The sequence below is a fragment of the Colobus angolensis genome, unplaced genomic scaffold, assembly GCF_000951035.1.
Source record: "Colobus angolensis palliatus isolate OR3802 unplaced genomic scaffold, Cang.pa_1.0 Scaffold212, whole genome shotgun sequence".
Lineage (NCBI taxonomy): Eukaryota > Metazoa > Chordata > Mammalia > Primates > Cercopithecidae > Colobus > Colobus angolensis.
This window is the reverse complement of record NW_012115289.1, coordinates 5,344,162-5,368,278: the sequence shown is the minus strand read 5'-3', so window position 1 is coordinate 5,368,278 and position 24,117 is coordinate 5,344,162. Positions and strand designations below refer to the sequence as shown.

General features: G+C 37.7%; 1 protein-coding gene across 2 annotated transcripts in view; it reads right to left on the bottom strand.

Annotated features, from left to right (window-relative positions):
• Positions 1 to 1,228: 1,228 nt before the first annotated feature.
• The window catches only part of SLC38A9 (solute carrier family 38, member 9), a 92,392-nt gene continuing 69,503 nt past the window's right edge, over positions 1,229 to 24,117 (bottom strand). For both annotated transcript variants that reach the window (XM_011942925.1, XM_011942926.1), the window contains 5 exons: positions 22,623 to 22,729; positions 10,818 to 10,931; positions 8,734 to 8,882; positions 3,272 to 3,361; positions 1,229 to 2,037 (listed from right to left, as the gene is read on the bottom strand). In XM_011942925.1, coding sequence (XP_011798315.1) covers positions 1,872 to 2,037; positions 3,272 to 3,361; positions 8,734 to 8,882; positions 10,818 to 10,931; positions 22,623 to 22,729 — 626 coding nt within the window. In that variant the 3' untranslated portion in view covers positions 1,229 to 1,871. The remainder of the gene's footprint in view (positions 2,038 to 3,271; positions 3,362 to 8,733; positions 8,883 to 10,817; positions 10,932 to 22,622; positions 22,730 to 24,117) is intronic.

Below are 24,117 nucleotides of genomic sequence, written 5' to 3'. Positions count from 1 at the left end.
GTTTACAAAAACCATTTTTCTTTTTCAAAGGAAGAAAATAACACAAATCCATACACTATCCTGAGAGGCGAACATACAATAGATTTTTAGACTTTAGCTTAAAATTAGAGAAATCTAATTTTTTCAGAAAAAACATCACCATGTCATATCCTGACCTGGACACAGTGGCTGTATTACTTGGAAAACATGAATGTGGATTCTAGTTTAGCTTTTAGTTCAGAAGAAAAAAGGGAAGAGTGTCAATTCTAAGGATACAGATTCCTTAATCTTTTTCTCAGATTTAAGGAGTTTTTGTTACAGGGATTTAACTCTGTACTGTCCAAAGCATGTGAACCAGAGCAACTCCCGTCTTGAATAGGAGTTGGGTAAAATGAGGCTGAGACCTGCCGGGCTGCATTCCCAGATGGTTAAGGCATTCTAGGTCACAGGACAAGATAGGAGGTCAGCACAACATTCAGGTCATAAAGATCTTGCTGATAAAACAGGTTGCGGTAAAGAAGTCAGCTAAAACCCACCAAAACCAAGATAGCAATGAGGGTGACCTCTGGTCGTTCTCACTGCTACACTGCCAGCAGCGCCATGACAGTTTACAAATGCCATGGCACTGTCAGGAAGTTAGCCTATATGGTCTAACAGGGGGAGGCACAAATAATCTACCTACCCCTTGATTAGCATATCACCAAGAAATAACCATAAAAATGGGCAGCCAGCAGCCCTCGGGGCCTTCTTTTATTCCTTTACTTTCCTAATAAACTTGCTTTCACTTTACTCTATGGACTTGCCCGGAATTCTTTCTTGCGCAAGATCAAGAACTTTCTCTCACAGTCTGGATCAGGACCTCTTTCCTGTAACAGTACTGCCAGTTACAGAAGCAAGCAGATGGAGGTCTCTTTCTGAAGGTCATACCTCAAACAAAATCAATCCTTTTTTGTGGTGCAGAAACCAGTCTACCCCTAGAGGACACAAAATATGCTGGGCTGAGGCCTCTTCCTTCCTGGCCCCTTTTCTGTTTGCCTTCTCCCCTGTGGGCCTCTCAGGCTCCTCTCTGCCATGCTTTCCCCACTGGGTCTGTCATGACAGCCTACGCTGGGATCTCAGGGATCCAAAAAGCAAAAGCACCCCCTGGGTCTATGGGGACAACCATTCTTGTTCCTATGCAAAATCTGGCTTGGGGAACTGTAATTTCGATCTAAGTCACTGGTACTGGATTAGAAATAAAAGAGTCAGACAGCAACAAACTCTACTACTTTGTTTATTTTGTATACATTTCATGATCCTGGGGATTACATTGACATTACTTTTGTCTCTACTTTTTCTTCAAATAGAGATTAAGACTCAGCTAAAACTGTACTTTATTAACACTGATGCCATGAAAACTTCTTTTTAAAAATGAGGTATTTGGTTTACTGTCCCAAACAGTAGAGGTTTGGGCAAACTGCAGAAATGGTCTAGTAAGTAAGAAAATGAAAGAGAATACACTGAAACATAAAACAGAAGCAGGATTTGGCAACATGCTGCTCTGACACCCTGAGAATTTTTACTGCAGGCAAAATAAATCCACCACCTTTTATCTCTAAAAGCAAAACCCAGCATGATTTCTTCCTAGGGCATACATTTCTATTCAGAAAAGACCACAGAATAAAGAAGTGAGTTAATATGAGAAAGGTAAAGACGCTAAGATCATTCTTTTTGCTCCTTTCCCCACCTCAATAAAAGCATACTTATTAAGGGGCCACTATTTCCCTTGCTTTCAAATTATCTTAGAAAATATTTAGAATTACACAACAGCAGCATTTACAAGTGAATTTATATAGAACTGTTGTCAAGGCTCAAAATATCATGAGAGCTCTTGAAAAAACCGTTGAGGTATTTCACATAAAAAACTGAACAATCAGGTTAGCCACACCCAAAATGATGATGAAAACGTGAAAGACTAATTTAGGCCATGTCAGACGCTCTTCTTGGTGGAGGGATATTATATAGATGAGAGATGGGTATATGAATACAAAGGCCAGGCCACACGCTGCTCCTGAATATCTGCAAAATAAAAGCTTTTGGGGTTAATATTCATCTTGCACTTTGCTTTTTTCTGATTTACAATTAAGGTAAACAGAGTACAATTTAAATCCTCCTCAGTCTGATAGCTCAACAAAAATTAGTTTTGATTCATTTGTTGTTGACATAAAACATCTGGGTTTAAAACTTACTTTACTTGCTAAGTTAATATAAAATATGATTTCCTGCTCATCTTTATAGCATCAGATTGACAAAGACTTTTTATTCATCCCTCAAATCTCTGTAGTTCCTCTGTGTTTGGGTGATTGTGGCTACTTCCTCAAAAACATCTGGAGTTAGGCCTCCTATCTTTGATCTTTTATAAACTAATTACTCATTCTCAGTTTTTGAGGGACTGTTAGCATCCCCATTTAAGTATGAGAACAGATAAATGCTACCATGGCATTCAGCATGAATATGAAAGATAATAGCAAAAATACTTAAACATGAGACTGTGACAGAGAAATATGCACTTTCTTCTCCTTTTCTCTATACTTCGGTTTTCTTGAGGAACGGTTAAATAGGAACTTGTAAGCCCATTATATTCAATAAGCATCAGGCTAACAATCTCCTCCTCTTGTTCCTTGTTACTTTCTTAGGTAAGAGTGTTCCAGAAAAAATGACTCATTCCTGCTGTCTATAGTAAGAGAAATGAGATCATTCTAAATCCCAATTTCCCATGAGCATTTGAGGTACAACTTTATTCCTACTCTATTCATCCTGTCACGTTTTTAGGAAAAGGATATTAAAGAAAGCCATCTAGGGTCTAAACTCTTACTTAAACTCTTACTTTTTGACTACAAATGACATTGAAATATATTTTTGAGTAGAAATGGATTAAGGAACTTAGAATGGATTAAGGAAGCTTTGACAAATAAAGGACCTCCCAGGTACTCCCACAAAGTTATCCATATATTAAAAATGACTTTTTATTTTGGATATAGAGAGGAAATAAAGTGGAAGATGATGAGAAAAAGAAAATGATGCCTGAGATTAAGGGATAATGGGGCTTCTAGAATGAGTTCCTCACTAGAACAAACAGAAATGGAAGATAATGAGCATCTTAACTGATACCAAGGGGCTGCATTTGAATATTACTAGTTTTAAATACTCACAGGAATTTCATACAATTAAATTAAAACAATGACAACAACAGGAAAAGCCTAAAAATAAAGACCAATATATGTAAGGGCACCATTCCTTTACAAGGCAGTACCTTATGATCCCTCCTATGTTTGGGTAGAAACAGGCCATGATCACTCCAGCTCCCACAATAATTAGATTAAGAATCAGCACGTGGAAAATGCTAGAAGTTGGGAAGAAAGTTTGGAGGAAAGAAAAAATACAGAAATAGGCAAATTATAACGACTAATATGAGAATACAGTTCACTCTTAACATCATTAAAATAAATATGTCTTAAGCTCGATAAAATCACAGAAAAAATAGAAGGTAACAGTAGTCTTCAATTTTGGTAACGAGAAAGTGAAATTAGCTCTTTTGTGGAATTACACTGGTTAAATTTTGTAGAAGCACACTGGTAATGTGTATTAGAATTCACATTCTTTGATCTATGATTCCATTTGGAATATCTTAAGAAAATAATCCAAACAATGAAAATGCTATGAGTATCAAGATATTTATGAAAAAACAGAAGAATCCTGGACACAGCAAGGCAATAATTTACTTGACAGAATATGTTGAAAATTATTTAAAATAACTTATCATTATTACCTTGTCAGGTAAAATACTATCTAGGCAATTCAGCAAAAAAGTCAGCTAGGTTTTCACTACACAAGAAAACACCAAAAACATTTGAAAAAAATATCAGAAGGATATACACTGAGAAGGCAGTAGTGATTCTGTTACAATTTGGGGTTTTGGATAACATTCCCTCTTTTCTATATTTAACAAACTTTTCATAAAATGTTCAAATTACTTTTATATTAAAAACATTATATTAAAGGGAAAGACAAAATGGGCAGGTTTTTATTTTCCACATTTAACCACTTAAAGAAAGTGGTCATACCTCATACTTAGACCATAAAGAAAGAACCTAAAGTTACTCACTACCATCAACAGAATATTTACTAAATACTTTAACTAGACATTAACAATCCAAGGTTTAGGAATCAATTTTGGACACAAACAAAAATAATGTAGATGAAAATTTGATGCTGAAGAAATAACTCCATTTCCCCTGAAAATGATTCTCAAAAGCCAAATGTACACATCAAAGCAATCCTTTGGGCCCAAGTTATCAGAGGTTAATTAATCCCAGATAAAGATTACAGAGAGAATTAAAAACAAAGAAAATTATTTATATAAATAAGTGGTTAGTCATATACCCTGATGAATTAGAAAGATATTAGGCTTACAGATCTTACTGTTTACCCAGAAACTCTAACCTTAAAATTGCTTCAGAGCTTTGAGGTATTGGCTGGGCCTTGTTATTTCTGTATTATAAAAGAAAACAACTTTGTATACATAGAGGGAGGCAGTTGTACCCATCTGTATTCCTTTTCTAAAATTTTATTAATTTTTATTATTATTTTTTAAGAGACAGGGTCTTGCTCCGTCATCCAGGCTGCAGTGCAGTGGGGCAATCATGGCTCACTGAAGCCTTGAACTTCTGGACTCAAACCATCCTCCTGAATACCTGGGACCACAGGCATGTGTCACCATGCCCGGCTAACACCCATATTTTCCATACTGTATTCTTTACTGCCAAATACTCTCCAAAGAATAAACAAGGTCCTTGATAAAGGAGTAGAACATTAATTTTGCTAAATCTCATGTTTGAACACACAATCTTTTAAATATTCTATGTGATCAAATAGGAAGGTCATAAAAAAGCACATCTACTGCATACTGCAGTACAGTATACTGGAAGTCCTGAGGAAAAGTACTTGTGTGGCTGAGCTGAGGAGGACCTAGCTGTTTTGCCTACCAAATGCTTTTTTTACTTGAATTGCAGTCAAACTATGGTCATTCAAACTCAGGTGTTTGACAGGTATTTTCCAGAAAATGAATGATATAAGCTTGTCACTTCAAGGAAAACAACTGGCAGTATTTGTTGCCAAAGATAAAATTAAAGTTTTCAAATAAAAACTAGAATTTTGGAAAACTTGTATTTGCTACTCTGAGCTTGACAATGTTTAAAGGCTCTTAAGATGAAATTAGTGATAGTATTAATGAAATTGGGTTTTGATATTGTAAAATGAAGTGTGTCAACATTTGGAAGATCCACAGAACTCAGTGAACCAATATTTTCCAAATGATCAAACAGATGTTACAAAATCATGCATGCATAAAAGATCCAAAGTGCACGACAGACCAATTGGTTTCAATGTCAACAAGTTTCAGATTCCACATTGCAACTCATAAGAAGCTACCACTTGTCAGGTTTTGGCACAGTATCAAAGAAGAATATCCAGAATTATATGAAAAGGCTATTGAAAGTACTCTTTCTTTTTCCAACTATCTATGTGAGGCTGGATTTTCTTCACAAATCTAAATGAAAACAGCATATTATAACATGGAATGCAGAAGTAGAAAGGAGAATCCAATTGTCTACTAGTAAAGTAGAAATTAGAGTTTTGCAAATGTAAATTAAAGTTTTTTTTTTTTTGAGATGGAGTCTCCCTATGTCACCCCGGCTGGAGTGCAGTGGTGCCATCTAGGCTCACTGCAACCTCCGCCTCCCGGGTTCAAGCAATTCTCCTGCCTCAGTCTCCCAAGTACCTGGGATTATAGGTGCCTGCCACCACGCCAGGCTAATTTTTGTATTTTCAGTAAAGACGGTGTTTCACCATGGTGGCCAGGATGGTCTCCATCTCCTGACCTCACGATCCACCCACCTCGGCCTCCCAAAGTGCTTGGATTACAGGTGAGAGCCACCACGCACGGCCAAATTAAAATTTTTTTGAAAGCAGCTATTTTTATTTTTTTTTAATTTTAATGTTGGTGGGTATATAGTAGGTGTATATATTTATGGGGTACATGAGATGTTTTCATACAGGCATGTAATACATAATAATCACATCATGGAGACTGGGGTATCCATCCCCTGAAAGTGGTTTTTTACAAAAATGTTACTTAACAAGTAATGGTTTTATTATTGATTTTAAAGAAATTAAAAATACTTTGCTGGGCATGGTGGCTCATGCCTGTAATACCAGCACTTTGGGAGGCCGAGGCGGGCGGATCACCTGAGGTCAGGAGTTCAAGATCAGCCTGCCCAAAATGGCGAAACGCCATCTTTACTAAAAATACAAAAAATTAGCCAGGCATGGTGGTGGGTGCCTGTAATCTCAGATACTTGGGAGGTTGAGGCAGGAGAATTGCTTGAACTCAGGAGGCAGGGGTTGCAGTCAGCCGAGATGCACCACTGCACTCCAGCCTGGGCAACAAGAGTGAAACTCCGTCTCAAAAAAACAAAAAACAAAACAAAAACAACTAAATTCTGTTTTTTAATATTGAAATGCTGATACCTATACCTGCATAAACTAAAGCTCCTGGAGTCGTCCGTACATTTTTAAGAGCATAAAGAGTCCTGAGACCAAAAATTATGCTCCAACGTATGCACACTCTATAGAGTACTTATAACTGTTGGATAAATGAAAATGACAGTGTGTTCTTGGTGGCAGGGGAAGAACTGTAATGTGAAAACGAAAGGGAAATCTCTGACTTTTTCCAAGAAGAAAAAACATTCTTGTAAAGATAGCCACAATTCTGCAAAATAATGGCAGAAAACAGGAATAATGTATTTGCTTAGCATTTTTTCATCTATGACTTCACTGTATTTATTTTCTTCGATGAATATAAATACAGTAGAGTAGAAACACAATCAGAGGCTTACATTTACTGAACTCCAATCTTCTGGATAATAATATTATAACTATAGTTGCTGCTACACTTATCAGTGCTTGAACCCGGTAACTCTTGACTTTTGCTTTGTTTTGAAACCAACATATTTATGGCGAAAATTATTTACTGAAGAAGCAGACTACATTAGTTCATTTTAAACAAGAACTGATTAAGACTACTTGTTTAGTTGGTTACTGTAAATGCAATTTGTTTTCAAATTTTATTTAAAAGTTTTATTTCTTTAAAAGAACTTATTCCTAATAAAAGTGGATTAGGCTCTTTTCACTAGGATGAACCTATAATAAGACTTAATGTAAGAGTAGGAGTTAGCCAAGGGCTCACAAGAGGACTGCTGGGAAACTCTGAAATGACATATAGAAATTTCTCTTGGATGAGGGTAACCAGCTTTGAACAGATTTTCAAAAGAACTCACAACTCCTTCATCCCCAATAAGAGGTTAACAATTATAGCAGTAATTTAAACTTGTTATATATCAAATAAAAATTAATTATATATCTGACCTTCAATTCTTAACAATTGATCATTTATGTAAAACTGCATAAATGTTAATGAATATAAAAGTAAGGATTGTTGGACTCAGAAAACCATACCCCAAAATGAAAGCCTTAGAAACAAAAGTTTTTCTCTGACCTTCTGAATCTCAGTCCCATTCTCCCGAAGCTAGCTTAGAAACTAGAATCCCTCTTCCCCAAGGTGGAAATGGAAACATTTTCCCTCAAGCTGGCCATAAAACCTAAAAACATCACTCGAATTTCCCTCTATTTCTGTGTAAAAACTAGCCATAAAGAAACGATCTGACCTGTCTTGTTTGACTGCAGGTCGTAAGACTCCCATAACAGAGGGGGTCCTGCCCCTGACTCAGATAAAAAAACATATGCTCAGAGAGGCTAAGAATCTAGACAGAGGGGCCTTGCTGGGTTTCCCCACTCAGTCTATTAGCATTAGACATGGCTGTTCACATAAACGTAATCAGAAAAATGGACAATTTCCCCTGTATCTTTGGGTCTTCTTTCTAAAGGCTCCCATGTAACATAAAATCACATTCAAATACATTTATATGCCTTTTCTCCACTTTTTTTTTTTTTCTTTTGGAGACAGGGTCTCATTGTATCACCCAGAGCAGTGGCGTGATCTCAGCTCATTGTAGCCCCTATCTCCTGGGCTCAAACGATCCTCCTCCTCCTACCTCAGCCTCCTGAGTAACTGGGACTACAAGCATGCCCACCATGCTCAGCTAATTTTTAAAAATTTTGTAGAGATGGAGTTTCACTATGTTGCCCAGGTTGGTCTTGAACTCCTGGGCTCAAGTGATCCACCCACCTTGGCCTCTAAAAGGCCCTTTTTGCCTATTAATCTGCCTTTTGTCAATCATTTTCAACAAACCTTCAGAGGGCAAAGGGGAAATTTTCCGTTGGCCCTGATAGCTTCAATGACCAATAATTAAAATAAAAGTGTTGCTTCTCATTAGCTACACATTGCCAACATAGGTACTATACACTATAAACTTCTTGACAACATGTAAATCAATAGCAATTAAATAATAAGATAAATATAAGTGGTATCAGAGCTAATTAACTATACTGGAAGGAACGAACTTTAAATCATTCTAGACAAGGGAGTGGCTTCTATTTTTAAAGCTCTTCAGGGAAGAGGACACCAATGATCTATCTTTAGTCACCACTTTCATTAGGCATTTTTATAGCAAAAGGATCAGTCACACTTTAAACTGACCTGCTTGCACAGTCATTTGTTGCTTGGCACATCTTGCTGGTCAAGAGAAGAGCCCTTACCTAGGATAAATGTCACCGAAGATATGGCCCAAAAGCTGGACACGAGCCAGGTAGCCTAAGAGTGGGTATACAGTCATCATCTGGAACAGCAGGAATATCCTTGCAATGAAGGACAGGGTGTCACTGCTAGGGAAGTTGTCTAAAAAATTCTAATCCAAGAAAGATAATGAGGTCATGTTAAAAATCAAATTCAGTACACACATTCATAAAATGGAACGTCTTCTGCTTATTTTGAACACAGGTGCTACTCCAATTGTGACTTGTGGACTAGTGCCCATCCACAACTACTTGTTAAGTATTTTTCAATGAGGTAAGTATAGAAATTGAGTGTTTAGAAACTTTTACAGAAATATGACATTGCCACAATTTTATTCTATTTTACAAAAGTATCAGCATGCAATTTATGTAACATTAAAGCAACAGCAAAGACAATTTTGTCCTTCACCACAGATAGATCAAGAAAGCACTGCTCTATGTGGTTTAAGGAAAATACCAGTCTGCTTTAAAGATTTAAAGAGCTAATTTAATTCAGTGTTATTTTACCCTCTCTGGCTCTCTTGCTTTCCTCCTCTGAAGCACTGTAAGCACTTTTTTTTTTTTGAGACGGAGTCTCGCTCTGTCGCCCGGACTGGAGTGCAGTGGCCGGATCTCAGCTCACTGCAAGCTCCGTCTCCCGGGTTTACGCCATTCTCCTGCCTCAGCCTCCCGAGTAGCTGGGACTACAGGCGCCCGCCACCTCGCCCGGCTCGGTTTTTGTATTTTTTAGTAGAGACGGGGTTTCACCGTGTTAGCCAGGATGGTCTCGATCTCCTGACCTCGTGATCCGCCCGTCTCGGCCTCCCAAAGTGCTGGGATTACAGGCTTGAGCCACCGCGCCCGGCTGTAAGCACTTTTGATGTAAAGATGACAGAATAAGGTGAGAGTATGTCTATCACCTACTGCATCATTGTTTATCACTAAATTGAAAAGGATTTATCTCTTCTTCCTTTCATGACCCTTTTCTCCATTTTGGTTTGGTATCTTAAAAAAAAGTTAACTACGCAGAATTTTTATCTTTTCTTTCAAATACAAATATCACAAATATTCCTATTCCCAAGGGAGTAGGCTTTGTATGAGTTTGTTCGTATCAGGGAAATTTCCAGCAAACATTTGGCTGCCGAAGAACTTCTGGAGTCAAGAAAATCAAGAAAATAAGAACATGTCCAAGCTGCCATAATAGCAGTAATTCAAACTTATTTTTCTTATAAAGATGAGAACACTATTAACATTATTCTGCTGAAATAACCATTATAATTCAGCTGTAATAAATCACATGTATATTCCATTGCACTCTATAAGAGGAATTTCTTCTGACCAGAAAGTCACTTGTGAAATGTTGTTTTTTGTGAGAAACTCTTCAGTCACTTATAACTAAAGACTATACGATTGCTAAGGTTTTGATGGGTTAAATCAAAGAAAATATTAGTTACAGCAATCTTTTATTAAAATATTTTTTTCTTTTACTCTGTCTCTCTCTCTCTCTCTCTCTTTTTTAACCCTCTGGTAACTCATAGAACATCTCTCTCTCTTTTTTTAACAGTCAAATACTCTTTTTTTGTTTTGCTGCCTGTCACTCAGTATAAGAATGAGAGTCTGATTAATCATTAGGGTCTGATAAACTAAGACTCTAGTTTATCTAGGGCATTCCTGATGTGGGCTTTAAAAAATAGGGAGTTCATTCAATGTATTCTCTGTGAGGTTTTATAACTACATGAGAACTACTCATAACAGTTCCCCACAAAAAGAGAAATTATGTACGTAATAGACATTTATTTGAGTACCACAAGCTGCCTGGCACGTAGTACATTATCTCAGAGTCCATCTAAAAATCAAATGGGGTACTTATTATACTATTTATTGGAAAAGAAAAATAAAGCTCAGAAAGAAAAGGGAAGGTGCCTAAGTTCCCATACTTGGAGTAGATAGCAGAGACGGCATTAAAACCCAGGTCTATCTGATGTTATATCTTGCCACTGTATCACCCTGCCTACTATAAATACATGAAAGTGTACACAATCATACAGAGAGGCTACACCATGCCTTACCTGCTCAATACAATCTTTGGATAATGGTGGTGAAGGAAATGAAGCAAAAACCAGGACTCCAATATAGAGATAAGTTAATGTCACCAGCATATAAGCAATGCACAGGTCCCTCACCTGTAAATACAGAACAAAAGTCCCATAATACTGAAGAACTTTGCAGTAAGTCTACCTGAATAGGCTAAGAAGACTAAACAAATAAATACAAAATTTGTCTTTTTACCTTGTACATGTGTGTATATATTTCTAGATATTCAATTTGTTCACAGAAAGTAGTTAAAACAAAATCCACATACTTTACAATTAGTCTGCCAATTTTTTTAAAAAAAGTAGTCTGAAGTATGTAGACTAAGCTACCTGTTGGCAGACTTAGAAGTTAACATAAACAGTGGTTTAACATGACTGAAATTCTGACTTAATTTCAAAAGATAATTTAGTTGCCAAATTACAAAATACTATAACTACAATAATAAAGCTAAGGGACAATAAGAAAGTAAGCATAAGCCATTTCAGTATGGTCTGCAACATTTTAAAAATTCTTCCTTTGGTAAATTAACTTATTAAAATATGCCTAGACCACAGCAGAGTAGAACATACTAAATTATATTTAATAAAAAAAGAAAGCTAAAGAAGAGACAATAAGCAGTATTAAAGGCAAGCTTAATAAATCTAAACAGTAAACAAAAGGAAATCAAAAGGCAGCTCTTCAAACAGCTGCACAATGTTACTGGAATCAGCAAACAAATGCAGAACATTAAATAAAGTGGACTGCTTTCTTCTACTGCGGTTCCCACCCTCCCAACCTCCCATCTCCATGCAGAGTAAAAATCTCCAAGACATTTAATGTAGCCAGCTGTCAGATCCAAACAGAACAGATTCTCCAGCTCAAAAATCTGGTCTTCATCGCCACTAAAGTTATGGCCAAACAATTCAGCACAATTAAATTATGGCAACAAGCCTATTCATTTTTCATTTTAAACAAAAATTACTTTGAAAGCTAAGGACACAAATTAGAAAAAAATAAACTTAAAAACATTTGATAGCACAATAAAAAAAACTGGACATTTGGTATTAGGGAACATTTCTGACTTTTTGGATTACTTTCTTCCTTAAATAGGCTAGCTAACATAGTAGAGTTTTATAAACTTGACTGTTGACAAATTCAGTTAAAAAGCAAGTAACAAGTTATGAGAAATCTTAAGGTCAGGTCTAAATTGACAATCAGCTTGAAAGTAAATCAAGGGTTTTAAACCCTAAATTAGATGGTGAATAAGCCGATGGAGCTAAAGGCTTATGCAGATTGGTTCCAGTCCTCTCAAAATGCTTCTAATTGCTTAGGAACGAGGAAGAGAATGACCAAACCTCCTGGGGGGTTTTCAAAATCATTCCTCTTGAGTTCATGAAGCTCTAGGTCTGACGGGAGGCCAGACTTCAGTCACCCCTAGGGTTGCCTCATGATCTTGTGTGGGATGAACAGCAATGAACCAGGTCAAATCTACTTTTTTGTCAAACACTAGTAGTTTCCCATTATGATGTTTGAAAGTCATTCTACACTCAACCTACTCAATGCTACTCAAGAACAGAGGTAGCCTTGTAAAAAAAATCTTGGGAGGCAAAGCAGCTGGGCCTGAGACACCTCTCTGTAAAGTGGGACAGCCACCATTCTATAGACAGTTTTCAGCTTATCTACTACCTGATCACCGCGTTCTTTTGGTCTGACTTCTTGCAAAGAAGTGTACCATAACACACTTCAGGGGAAATCTGATTAAGATGCAAAGGCTATGGTGCAGAGCTTCCAATAAGACTTTTCCCCTCTGCTTCTCTGTTCTCATGGCACTATATACAGATCTTAAATACAGCAATGACAGTATTGTGACAGTCATTAATTTTTATTATAAAAGTAATCCATGTGCATGATATAAAGAATTTCAAGTGGAGATAAAATATGTCCCTTGACATCCCTAAAATAGCCAAGGTTAATAGTTCTTGTATCATGTTGGTATTTTAATTTTTCTCTAAATGTGTCTGTACCACAAGACTCTGGGATTCTGAGGACAGGGACCATGTCTTTTTCTTCTTTGTATCCCCAATACCCAAGACCACACCTGCTACATAGGAGGAACGTGGTAAATGTAGATAAAGAATAATAGCCACATTGGTTTTATTAAGTGCTTATAGGTGCCAGGCTCTATTGCTAAGCACATTACAAGTGTCATCTCATTTAATCCTCATTGCAACTTTATAATGTAGATACTGTCATTTTCTTCATTTTACAGATGTAAACTAAGTGTAGCAAGGTTACAAAACTCGTTTGTGGCTGCAAAGTGGGTATCTGGTGAAACCAATATTCAAATCAAGATCCTTTTAGTTCCAAATTGCAGGTCCTCAGCTACTATGATGGAGAGCTGACCAGCCTCCAATGCAGTTGTGTCACAGTTAATAAACAATAATAATAAAAAAAGAGAGGTAACAAATTATGAGTAACAACTATACAACAGAACACATACAGGGATGCTTCCATTTTGAGACACTAAAATCAGAAAAGTTCTATTTCACAGTACTCCAACATACCTTCAGTAAAAGTAGCTCAGGAGCTATATATGTGTTTTCCTCTGAATACTCTGATGAACAGAAATGATGCTTTTATTATAAAAGCAGCTGAGGTTTAGCATGACGCTGGGAAATATGCCACTTATAAACAGTATACACATATGTGGGCTTTGCTATTCTCTGGCTCAAACACAAGCCATTACTAAAGATATAGTTCGGCCTAAAGATATAGCCTCTTGAAAGCCCATTTAATGGAACAGCATAGAAAAAAGCTACTCTTTAGAAAATGAGGCTCAAAGTAAAAAATATATTTAAAAAGAGACACAAGTGACAATATAAATTGGTAATTATGTCAAGAAGCCTATACATTAATAAGGTAACTGATTCTGCCTTGTGAATAATAAATGGCTGGCAGGGTTGACGGTAGAAAACTAATGACAGGTAGAATGCCAAGTCAGAATGAAAACTGGATCTACAACAGGCCCAGAAGTGGGTTTGGGAGCACATTCTATTTGTCAGACATGGTTTATTATTTGTTCCACATACCGTTCATAGTGAAAATACTATCCAGTGGAGCATTTACTAACAAAAATGACAGAAACTGACCACACAGACTGACCCCAAAAATTTACATAACTTCTCCTGGTATATAGCCAAGTAAACCACAGATTCATATGAAGAAGGAAAAAGTAAATAACAAATCACGATATAAGGCATTTCAAATTGTTTTAAAGAACAAAGCAGGGTAATACAACTAAACACAGACAAAACAAAACTAAACAAAAGAAACACTTAGAGGTTCTGATTCAAATACAATGAGAAAATATCAAGAGGTCAATCCACACAACCAGGAGGGTTATAGGGACTACATATTCTGGTGATAAACTAGTTGGATGGTCTTCAGCTCCCTAATCCCCCTTTTTTGGCAAGATATGACAAAAGAATAAGAATGATGGCCGGGTGGGGTGGCTCACGCCTGTAATCCCAGCACTTTGGGAGGCCGAGGCGGGTGGATCACCTGAGGTTGGGAATTCAAGACCAGCCTGACCAACATGGAAAAACCCCATTTCTACTAAAAACACAAAATTAGCCAGACGTGGTGGCGGGTGCCTGTTATCCCAGCTACTTGGGAGGCTGAGGCAAGAGAATTGCTTGAACTGGGGAGGTGGAGGTTGCAGTGAGCCAAGATCATGCCACTGCACTCCAGCCTGGGCAACAAGAATGAAACTCCGTCTCAAAAAAAAAAAAAAAAAAGGAATAGAAATGATAGCCCATTTACACATATAACAAACTACATTTGATGGAAAAAAAAACTGTATGAAATGAAGTTGAACTTGGAAAACCTAGAAAATTTGATCATTACACCTATTTGGGAGTTTGTTTCTTTCTTTGCAAATGTCTTTAGTTCCAAGTCCAGCTATAATTTACATAGAAGAAGAGGCCTTTTCTATTCTTTTGTCTTCTTTTCTATTTTCAAACTTTTGTTTACTGAGCTTGGAATGATCCACTATCCACATTATGAATTCAGAGTCCCTGGCAAGCTTTATATTTTTCGACTTTAATCTCAAGAAAATATTATGCCATGATATTAACAGGACTTCTTTCAAATTACTTACTGAAACCTGCTGAAAGGTATAATCATTAAATAAATCAAATGACAAAGTTTTTCTCAGAATACAGTACCCATTTAGCTAGATTTTTGCTAACATAAAAGCCAATTTCAGTATAATCAAAAAGAGAGTATATATATTTACATATAGTCAAAGTGTTTAGAATGTTGCTGGCACATAGTGCTTCATAAATGTTAGCTTTATCCTTAGCAATTATTAATATTTTAAGAAGTTAACATAAAGTACAACTAGTTTTTTGAAAGGTAGACCATCACTTCATAACCCAATTTCAATTAAGACAGTAAAAACAAACAAACAAACAAACAAAAACAACCATTTAAACCTTTGTGTGTGTGTGTGTATGTTTGTGTGTGTCTTTGAGATGGAGTCTCGCTCTGTTGCCCAGGCTGGAGGGCAGTGGCGTGATCTCAGTTCACTGCAACCTCTGCCTCCCGGGTTCAAGTGATTCTCCTGTCTCAGCCTCCCAAGTAGCTGGAATTGCAAAGGCCCACCACCATGCTTGGCTAATTTTTGTATTTTTAGTAGAGACGGGGTTTTGCCATGTCTGGCCAGGCTGGTCTCGAACTCCTGACCTCAGCTGATTCAACCGCCTCAGCCTCCCAAAGTGCTAGAATTACAGGCATGAGTCACCACGCCCAGCCATTTAAACCTTTGCTTTTAAGCCTTTGTTTTAAAAGTAGTTTCCACAAGTGACAAAAGGTGAATCCAATTGTATTAGCTGAACTTAACATAATAGTTCTACAAAGTCCTCATCCTAAGTGGAAAGAATTCATTTTATGGTATTTACATATGAAATATGGATTTCAAGGCCTACTGAGTGTTCTACTAAGAAAGGCAAAGACATGTCCTCAGTCCTTGGGAGAGCATGAACCAAGAACGCCCATCTCAATCCAGCCCTGAGCTTCTCACAGTGGGGCATATACACCTCCAGATAAACTGGTGTGACTTTCCAGAAAAGCAATTCAACTTGAGAATTCTGGTGAGTGAAAAGTTAAGCACAGACAGTCCTCACTTTGCAGGGTGGTATGAGATTACAAAAATTACTGTGCAACCTGAAACTGTGCAAAGTGATCACAATAATCAATGGGAAAAACACATAATTGTTCTATGATCTTTAACAATTGTCAAAACATTAAATATTCTGTGTAAGGAAATGAAGAAAAAGTAAAACATTTTTAAAAGTACATTGCAATGTCAGAAATATTGAGCTTAAAATATTTTATGTTTTGTAAAAACATACCAAGAGTAGTCTGAACTACGTTTGCCTCCTTCTTCTCATTGTATAACTTAACAAAATGGAGCAGGCATCTTTTCCATGCCTTGGTGAACCATCATACTCCTTTATCCCAACTGTGCACCAGCTTCTAACATTTCATCTTTTGTGCTTTCAATGTTGTGAGACATCTCTGAGAATTCAATTAACGTGAAGTTTTCTGACAATTGCACTTCCTCTGGGATATCTTCATTCTTGTAATCATAACCACTTTCCAAATGCATGTTGATAAGCTCACCTTCCTTAAGTTTCTCTGGCTGCATATCTGGAGTATCTTGTATAGCAGCAGTGTCAACATTTCCACAGTTGGCTATTTCTTTTATAACTCTTTATATAGAGTTGAATTCAAATTTCACTTCTTGCATTATTGTTTTGTTTCATTGTAACACTTTCACTTTGTTTGACAATTCCTTGTTCAAGTATCCATTTTTTGTAAAATATGTCAGTTTATCACTGGGAGACAAGGAGTTAACATAACTATCTGCTTTGCAGACTGTACAGTGAAAAGCATACACAGTGACCAGTCATTGACAGACTTTGAAAGAAGTTATGTGACTGGTTACTAATTATCACATGCACTTGTTATTTATGTAGTGCTTTGTGAAGTGAGGGCTAGCAGCTACTACTTTACAGGTACTAATAGTTAAAATTCTGACCTTGCCTGTGCTCAACCGGAGCCAGCGGTTCTTCAAGCACCCAGCATCCAGCGAGACGCGCAACGCACCGATGGAGGGGACATGGGCAGAGCAATGGTAGCCAGGCTCGGCTAGGGCTGCTGCTACTGGCACTGCTCCTACCCACGCAGATTTATTCCAATGAAACAACTGTTGTAACAGTTTCAAGTAGCTCCTCCCAGAATACTTCGACTGCCCCAAATCCAGCTAATGCCACCACCAAGGCGGTTGGTGGTGCCCTGTAGTCAACAGCCAGTCCCTTCGTGGTCTCACTCTCTCTTCTACATCTCTACTGTTAAGAGACTCAGGTCAAGAAACATCTTCTAAACTTCCCCATCTTCTAAACCCAATCCAAATGGCGTTTGGAAGTCCGATTTGGCAAGGAAAAACAGGTCTTCTTCGAATCTACTAATTCCACACCTTTTATTGATACAAAATGTTGAGAATCCCAAATTTGATCGGCTTGAAGAACATGTGAGGATCCCAATTTGATCGGTTTGAAGAACATCTAGTTTGAAGAACTAGATGATGGAGGCCAATATTAAATCTGCTGGTGTTTCATGTATAAGATGAAGGAGAGGCAACATCCAAAATAGCTAAGACACGATTTCCTTGAATGTGGTTTAAGAAATACTACCTTGAAAATAAGAATAGTAATAAAGGATGTGATTGTGGAATGGAGAGTCAGTTTTCATTTGATTCATTAATTCTATAAGGCCATAAAACAGGTAATATAAAAAGCTTCCATGATTCTATTTATATGTACATTAGAAGGAACTTCCAGGTGTTACTGTAATTCCTCAATGTATTGTTTCGACAGCAGTAATTTAATGCCGATATACTCTAGATGAAGTTTTACATTGTTGAGGTATCGCTGTTCTCTTGGGAACTGAACTTACTTTCCTCTTGAGGCTTTGGATTTGACACTGCATTTGACCTTTTATTTAGTAATTGACACGTGCCAGGGCAATGATGAATGAGAATCTACCCCCAGGTCCAAGCATTCTGAGCAACTCTTGTTATCCATATAGTCAAATGATAGGCATTCCTATCACCTATTTCCATTCAACAAGAGTGCTACATTCATTTAGCTAAACAGATTCCAAAGAGTAGAACTGTATTGACCATGACTAATTTCAAAATACTTTTTATTATTATTATTATTTTTTAGATGGAGTCTCACTTTGTCGCCCAGGCTGGAGTGCAGTGGCCCAATCTCAGCTCAGTGCACCCTCTGCCTCCCGGGCTCAAGCGTTTCTCCTGCCTCAGCCTCCCAAGTAGCTGGGATTACAGGCACCTACCACCATGCCCGGCTAATTTTTGTAATTTTACTAGAGAAAGGGTTTCACCATGTTGCCCAGGCTGGTTTCGAACTCCTGACCTCAGGTGATCCGCCTGCCTCGGCCTCTCAAAGTGCTGGGATTATAGGCTTGAGCCCCCGCGCCCTGCCGTCAAAATGCTTTTGATTTCTGTATATGTTGAATACTTTTTACAATTAAAAAAAAGATCTGTTTTGAAGGCAAAACTGCAAATCTTGAAATTAAAAAGGCAAAAATGTGAAGGAATCAAAACTGTAAATCAAGTATTTGGGAAGTGAAGACTGGAAGCTAATTTGCATTAAATTCACAAAAACTTTTATACTCTTTCTGTATATACTTTATTTTTCTTTAAAAAACAATTATGGATCAGAATAGCCACATTTGGAACACTTTTTGTTATCAGTCAATATTTTCAGATAGTTAGAACTCGGTCCTAAGCCTAAAAGTGGGCTTGATTCTGCAGTAAATCTTTCACAACTGCCTCGACACACAGAAACCTTTTTAAAAATAGACACTTGCCGAAGTCTTTTGTTCTCATGGTCATACCCTGATGCTTAGATGTTCCAGGAATCTAATATGGCCACAGTCTTGATGACCAAAGTCATTTTTTTCCATCTTTAGAAAACTACATGGGAACAAACAGATTGAACACATCTGAAGCTACTGTGTGTGTGAATGAACACTCTTTTGCTTTATTCCAGAATGCTGTACATCTATTTTGGATTGTATATTGTGTTTGTGTATTTATGCTTTGATTCATAGTAACTTCTTATGTTATGGAATTGATTTGCATTGAACACAAACTGTAAATAAAAAGCAAGAAATGGCTGAAAAAAAAAAATAAAATAAAAGTCTGTGGTAACTGAGGTTTGAACAAATGTTGTTAGGAGGAACTGACGTGTTTTAACTAAACCAGATTAATGAAATTGGTGCATGTAAGAACCATGCAACATGAGAACTGCCTGTAATTTAACTCATTTTGAGCCCCTCCCCTTTCCCTTTTCTTTTCTGAGGTGAAGTCTCACTCTGTCGCCCAGGCTGGAGTGCAGTGACGCGATCTTGGCTCACCACAACCTCCACCTCCCAGGTTCAAGCGATTCTCCTGCCTCAGCCTCCCGAGTAGTGGGTACTACAGGCGCGTGCCACCACACCCGGCTAATTTTTTGTATTTTTAGTAGAGATGGGGTTTCACTGCGTTAGCCAGGATGGTCTCAATCTCCTGACCTTGTGATCTGCCTGCCTTGGCCTCCCAAGGTGCTGGGATTACAGGCATGAGTCACTGTGCCCAGCCTGAGACTGTTTTCCAGTAAGACAAACAAATAATGAGCATGATAAAAATATGTGTAAATGTTTAAGATAAAACATGACACTTCGGGAGGATTGTGTTTGTCTTCCCCAGATTTCTAGGTACATGAGGTTGTTCTGTTATTAGGGAGACTTTGGTGGTAAAGTTTGAGAAACACAGCCTTATGGATAGGATCATCCAATATATGAGAATTCTACTTAACAACATGAGTTTCTAGGGCACTTGGGCTAACTTGGCTTACAAGAACAGACTGTAAATATCAGAAAAGAAAGGGTAAGAGGGGTAAAAATACTAAAAATTTCCAACCTCTGTTGTATGTTAGATCATGTTAACATCACAACCCTGATAGGTAGCTATCATTTTACATATGACAAAAATGAAATTTGAGGTAAGTTCACCAAACAGGAAGTATGAAAAATCCAGATTGACTCAAGTCCAACTCCATTTACAGGTAACATGCTACATGTATGGTCAGTAAAGATGAAGATGGAAAAGCTAAATTTATATATTTGCTTTAGAGAGCTTACTTCCTCTACTTAGAAAGGTTTTTGCCTTCTTAATGACTGCCAAACATTACCCCTTACTCAAAGCCTTCTCAGAATCTCCAGGCACAGCAAATCCTTCCTTCTCCCGCATTTCAGTAACAACTTTATAGACCTCTATTAGAACGTCATTATGACTTTTGTTTACAAGGTCAGAAGCTGTTAAATTGACCACAAAATCTGCAGACAAGCCAACAAGTAACTGGTTAACTTGTTTGCCTTGGGTTTAGTTTGCTTTACTTTTTCTATTGTCTAAGGTAGAAAGTTAGGTTTTGAGATCTTCATTTTTAGTGTAGGTGTTTACAGCTATACATTTCCCTATAAGCACGCTTTAAGTAAACTCAAAGTATTTCTGATTTTTCTTGTGATTTTTTCTTTGACCCATTGGTTATTTAAGAGCATGCTGTTCAATTTCCACAATTTGTGAATTTCCCAAGTTTCTTTCTGCTATTGATTTATATCTTCACTCCATTATGGTTAGAGAACATACTCTGTATGACTTAAATCCTTTCAAACATATTGAGAATTGTTTTATGACCCAGTATACGGTCTATCTTGGAAAATGTTCTTATGTATTTAAGAAGAATGTGCATTCCACAGTTGAGAGAAGACTTTTTGTAAATACATATTAGATTAAGTAGGTTGACAGTGTTTTTCATGCTTCCTCTATCCTTACTTATTTTCATCTATTTGTTCTATCAGTTACTTGAAGGAGGGTGATAAAATGTCCAGTTATAATTGTGGATTTGTCTACTTCTCTTTTCAGTTTGGCAACTGTTAACTCATTTATTTTGAAGTTCTGTCACTGGGTGCACATACATTTAGGATTATTATGTCTTCTTGATGAATTGATCCCTACAGATCATTATGTAAGGGTCCTCTTTATCTCTGGCAATACTCCCAGTTCTAAAGTCTATTTTGTCTGATATTAATTTGGCCACTTCAGCTTTCTTATGTTTAATATTTGCATGGCATATCTTTATGTTTAATATAAATTCCTTGTAGACAACAGATAGTTAGGCTTTGTGTTTTAACGTCTGAAAATCTCTTTTAATTAATTAATTAATTTATTTGAGATGGAGTCTCACTCTGTTGCCTAGGCTGGAGTGCAGTGGCATGATCTCTGCTCACTGCAACTTCCACCCCTTGGGTTCAAGCGATTTCCCGCCTCAGCCTCCTGAGTAGCTGGGATGACAGGTGCACACCACCATGCCTGGCTAATTTTTGTATTTTTAGTAGAGACAGGGTTTCACCATGTTGGCCAGGCTGGTCTCGAACAGCTGGCCTTAAGTTATCCGCCTGCCTCAGCCTCTCAAAGTGGTGGGATTACAGGTGTGAGCCGCTGCACCCAGACTCTTTTGATTTTTTAACTGCAGTGTCTTTAAATGTAATTATCAACACAACGGGTTTAAACCTACTATGTTGCTATTTGTTTTCTATTTGTCACATCTATTCTTTGGTTCCTTTTCCATGGCTTCTTTTGGATCAGTTGTATTTTTTGTTTGTTTTTTTGAGAAGAAGTCTGGATCTGTTGCCCAGGCTGAAGTGCAGTGGCGATCTTGGCTCATTGCAACCTCTGCCTCCCGGTTCAAGCAATTCTCTGTCCCAGCTTCCTGAGTTGCTGGGATTATAGGCATCTACCACCATGCCCGACTAATTTTTGTATTTTTAGTAGAGATCGGGTTTCACCGTCTCGGCCAGGCTGGTCTTGAACTCTTGACCCCAGGATCCACCTGCCTTGGCCGCCTGAAGTGCTGGGATTACAGGCGTGAGCCACTGTGCCCGGTTGCATTTTTTTTTTTTAAGATGGGGTTTCGCTCTGTTGACCAGGCCAGAGTGCTGTGGCATGAACACAGTTCACCACAGACTTGGCTTCCTGGGCTTAAACAATCCTGCTGCCTCAGCCTCCCAAGTAGCTGGGACTATAGGCATGTGCTACCAAAGTGGGCTAACTTTTTCTGTAGAGACAGGGTCTAACCATGTTGCCCAGGCTGGTCTCAAATTCCTGGGCTCAAGTGATCTTCCTGCCTCAGACTCCCAAAGTGCTGGTATTATAGGCCTGAGCCACCATAGCCAGGGTATCTTTAAAAGATTTTACCACCATTAATGGCTTATTAGCTATACCTCTATTTTTTCAGTGGTTACTCTATGGCAGGCACCGGCAAACTATGACTCACGGGCCAAATCTTATCTGATGTCTGTTTTTGTAAACAGTTTCATTGAAACAATGCCATCACCCATTTATTTATGTATTATCTATGGCTGCTTTCATAACATAACAGCAGAGTTGGGTAGCTGGAACAAAAACCATATGGCCTATAAGGCCTGAAATATTTATCATCTGAACCTTTATAGAACAATTTGCTGACCACTGCTCTATGGTTTAAGTTTAAAAATTAAGATCTTGGGACAAAATTGCCTAATTGTACCCCAAATATAAAGTGGCTCAAATACTGACTTAAAAAGTTTATTCTCAGGAGATACAAAAGTCAATTCCAAAGATAATTACTCACATTGTTTTCTTGTTTCTTGTTGTTCTTCAAGAGTGTGATGATACAATTATGAATAAAAAAAGCAAGGGTAAGCACTCCAGTCAGCTGTGGAAACTGAAATCTTATCTCTAGGAGAAAAATAAAAACAAAAACATTAAAACTGACAGTTAGAAAATGAGTAGTGGTAGCCAACAGTTGATTACTAAAAATCAGTTGTCACTGTTTTATCCGGGGAATGAGAATATTAAAATGTCTTTAAAAAGTTCCTCAAGGCCAGCATTATACTTGGGCAAAGCACTGAAAAGGGGGAAAAAAAAAGTATGCTCTGGCTGGGTGTGGTGGCTCACACCTGTAATCCCAACACTGTGGGAGGCCAAGGTGGGCGGATCACCTGAGGTAAGGAGTTTGAGACCAGCCTGGCCAACATGGTGAAACCTTGTCTCTACTAAAAATACAAAAATTAGCAGCATGGTGGCAGCAGCCTGTAATCCCAGCTACTTGGGAGGCTGAGGCAGGGGAATCGCTTGAACCTGGGAGGCAGAGGCTGTAGTAAGCCGAGATCGTGCCATTGCATTGCAGCCTGGGTGAAAGAGCAATACTCCATCTCAAAAAAAAAAAAAAAAAAAGTATACTCTGTGCAGGCGCTTTGTATCAATTATTCCTATTTGAGGTCATACAATTGGTATGGGGAAGGGCAGGATTCAAATTTCGGCTCTGTCTGACTTTAAAGTCCTTCATTTTTTTAATACCTGAATTTGCCAGAAAATTACCTCTAGAAAAGGAATTATGAAAGGGCAAACTGGTCATTTAACATTCTTCACTGACAAATCTAAAAAACATTATTTAAAAATAATAGAAATAAATGTCCTCCTACAGGGGATTCATTAAATTGAGATACAGTTGTGCAGTGGTATACGGTATCAAAAATCATGTTGTAGGGCAGTTTCTTTTTTTCCCTATGATTGAAATAGCATACATACTGTGATAGCTGACCACAGCCCCAACTTTCTGGGCTCAAGTGATCTTCCTGTCTCAGCTTCCCTGGCAGCTAGGATTATAGGTGCATGCCACCACATCCAGCTAATTTTAAAAGAATTTTTTTTTTTTTGTAGAGACAGGGTCTCGCCATGTTGTCCAGGCTGGTCTTGAACTCCTGGGCTCAAGTAAAACTCCCACCACAACCTCCCAAAGTGCTGGGATTACAGGAGTGAGCCACTGTGCCCAGCCTACTTTTACTTCTAAAATATATGTGTCTGTATAGATGTGTGCATGCAAAGAAAAAAGACAGGGGAGGGGGGGAGTATCCACAAAAATATAAATAGTGGTTACGTCAAGTTATGCAATTTATTTTAAATTAACCACTTACCTATAATCTCTAAATGTTCTGCAATAAACACAAAGCTACTTTAAAGTGAGAATAAAATAACACTGCAAAAGCACTGCCAATTTCTGTTTTGAGGACTGCTAATAGAAGGAAAAAAATTGATTTTATGTAGAATAAAACCATGATTTAATT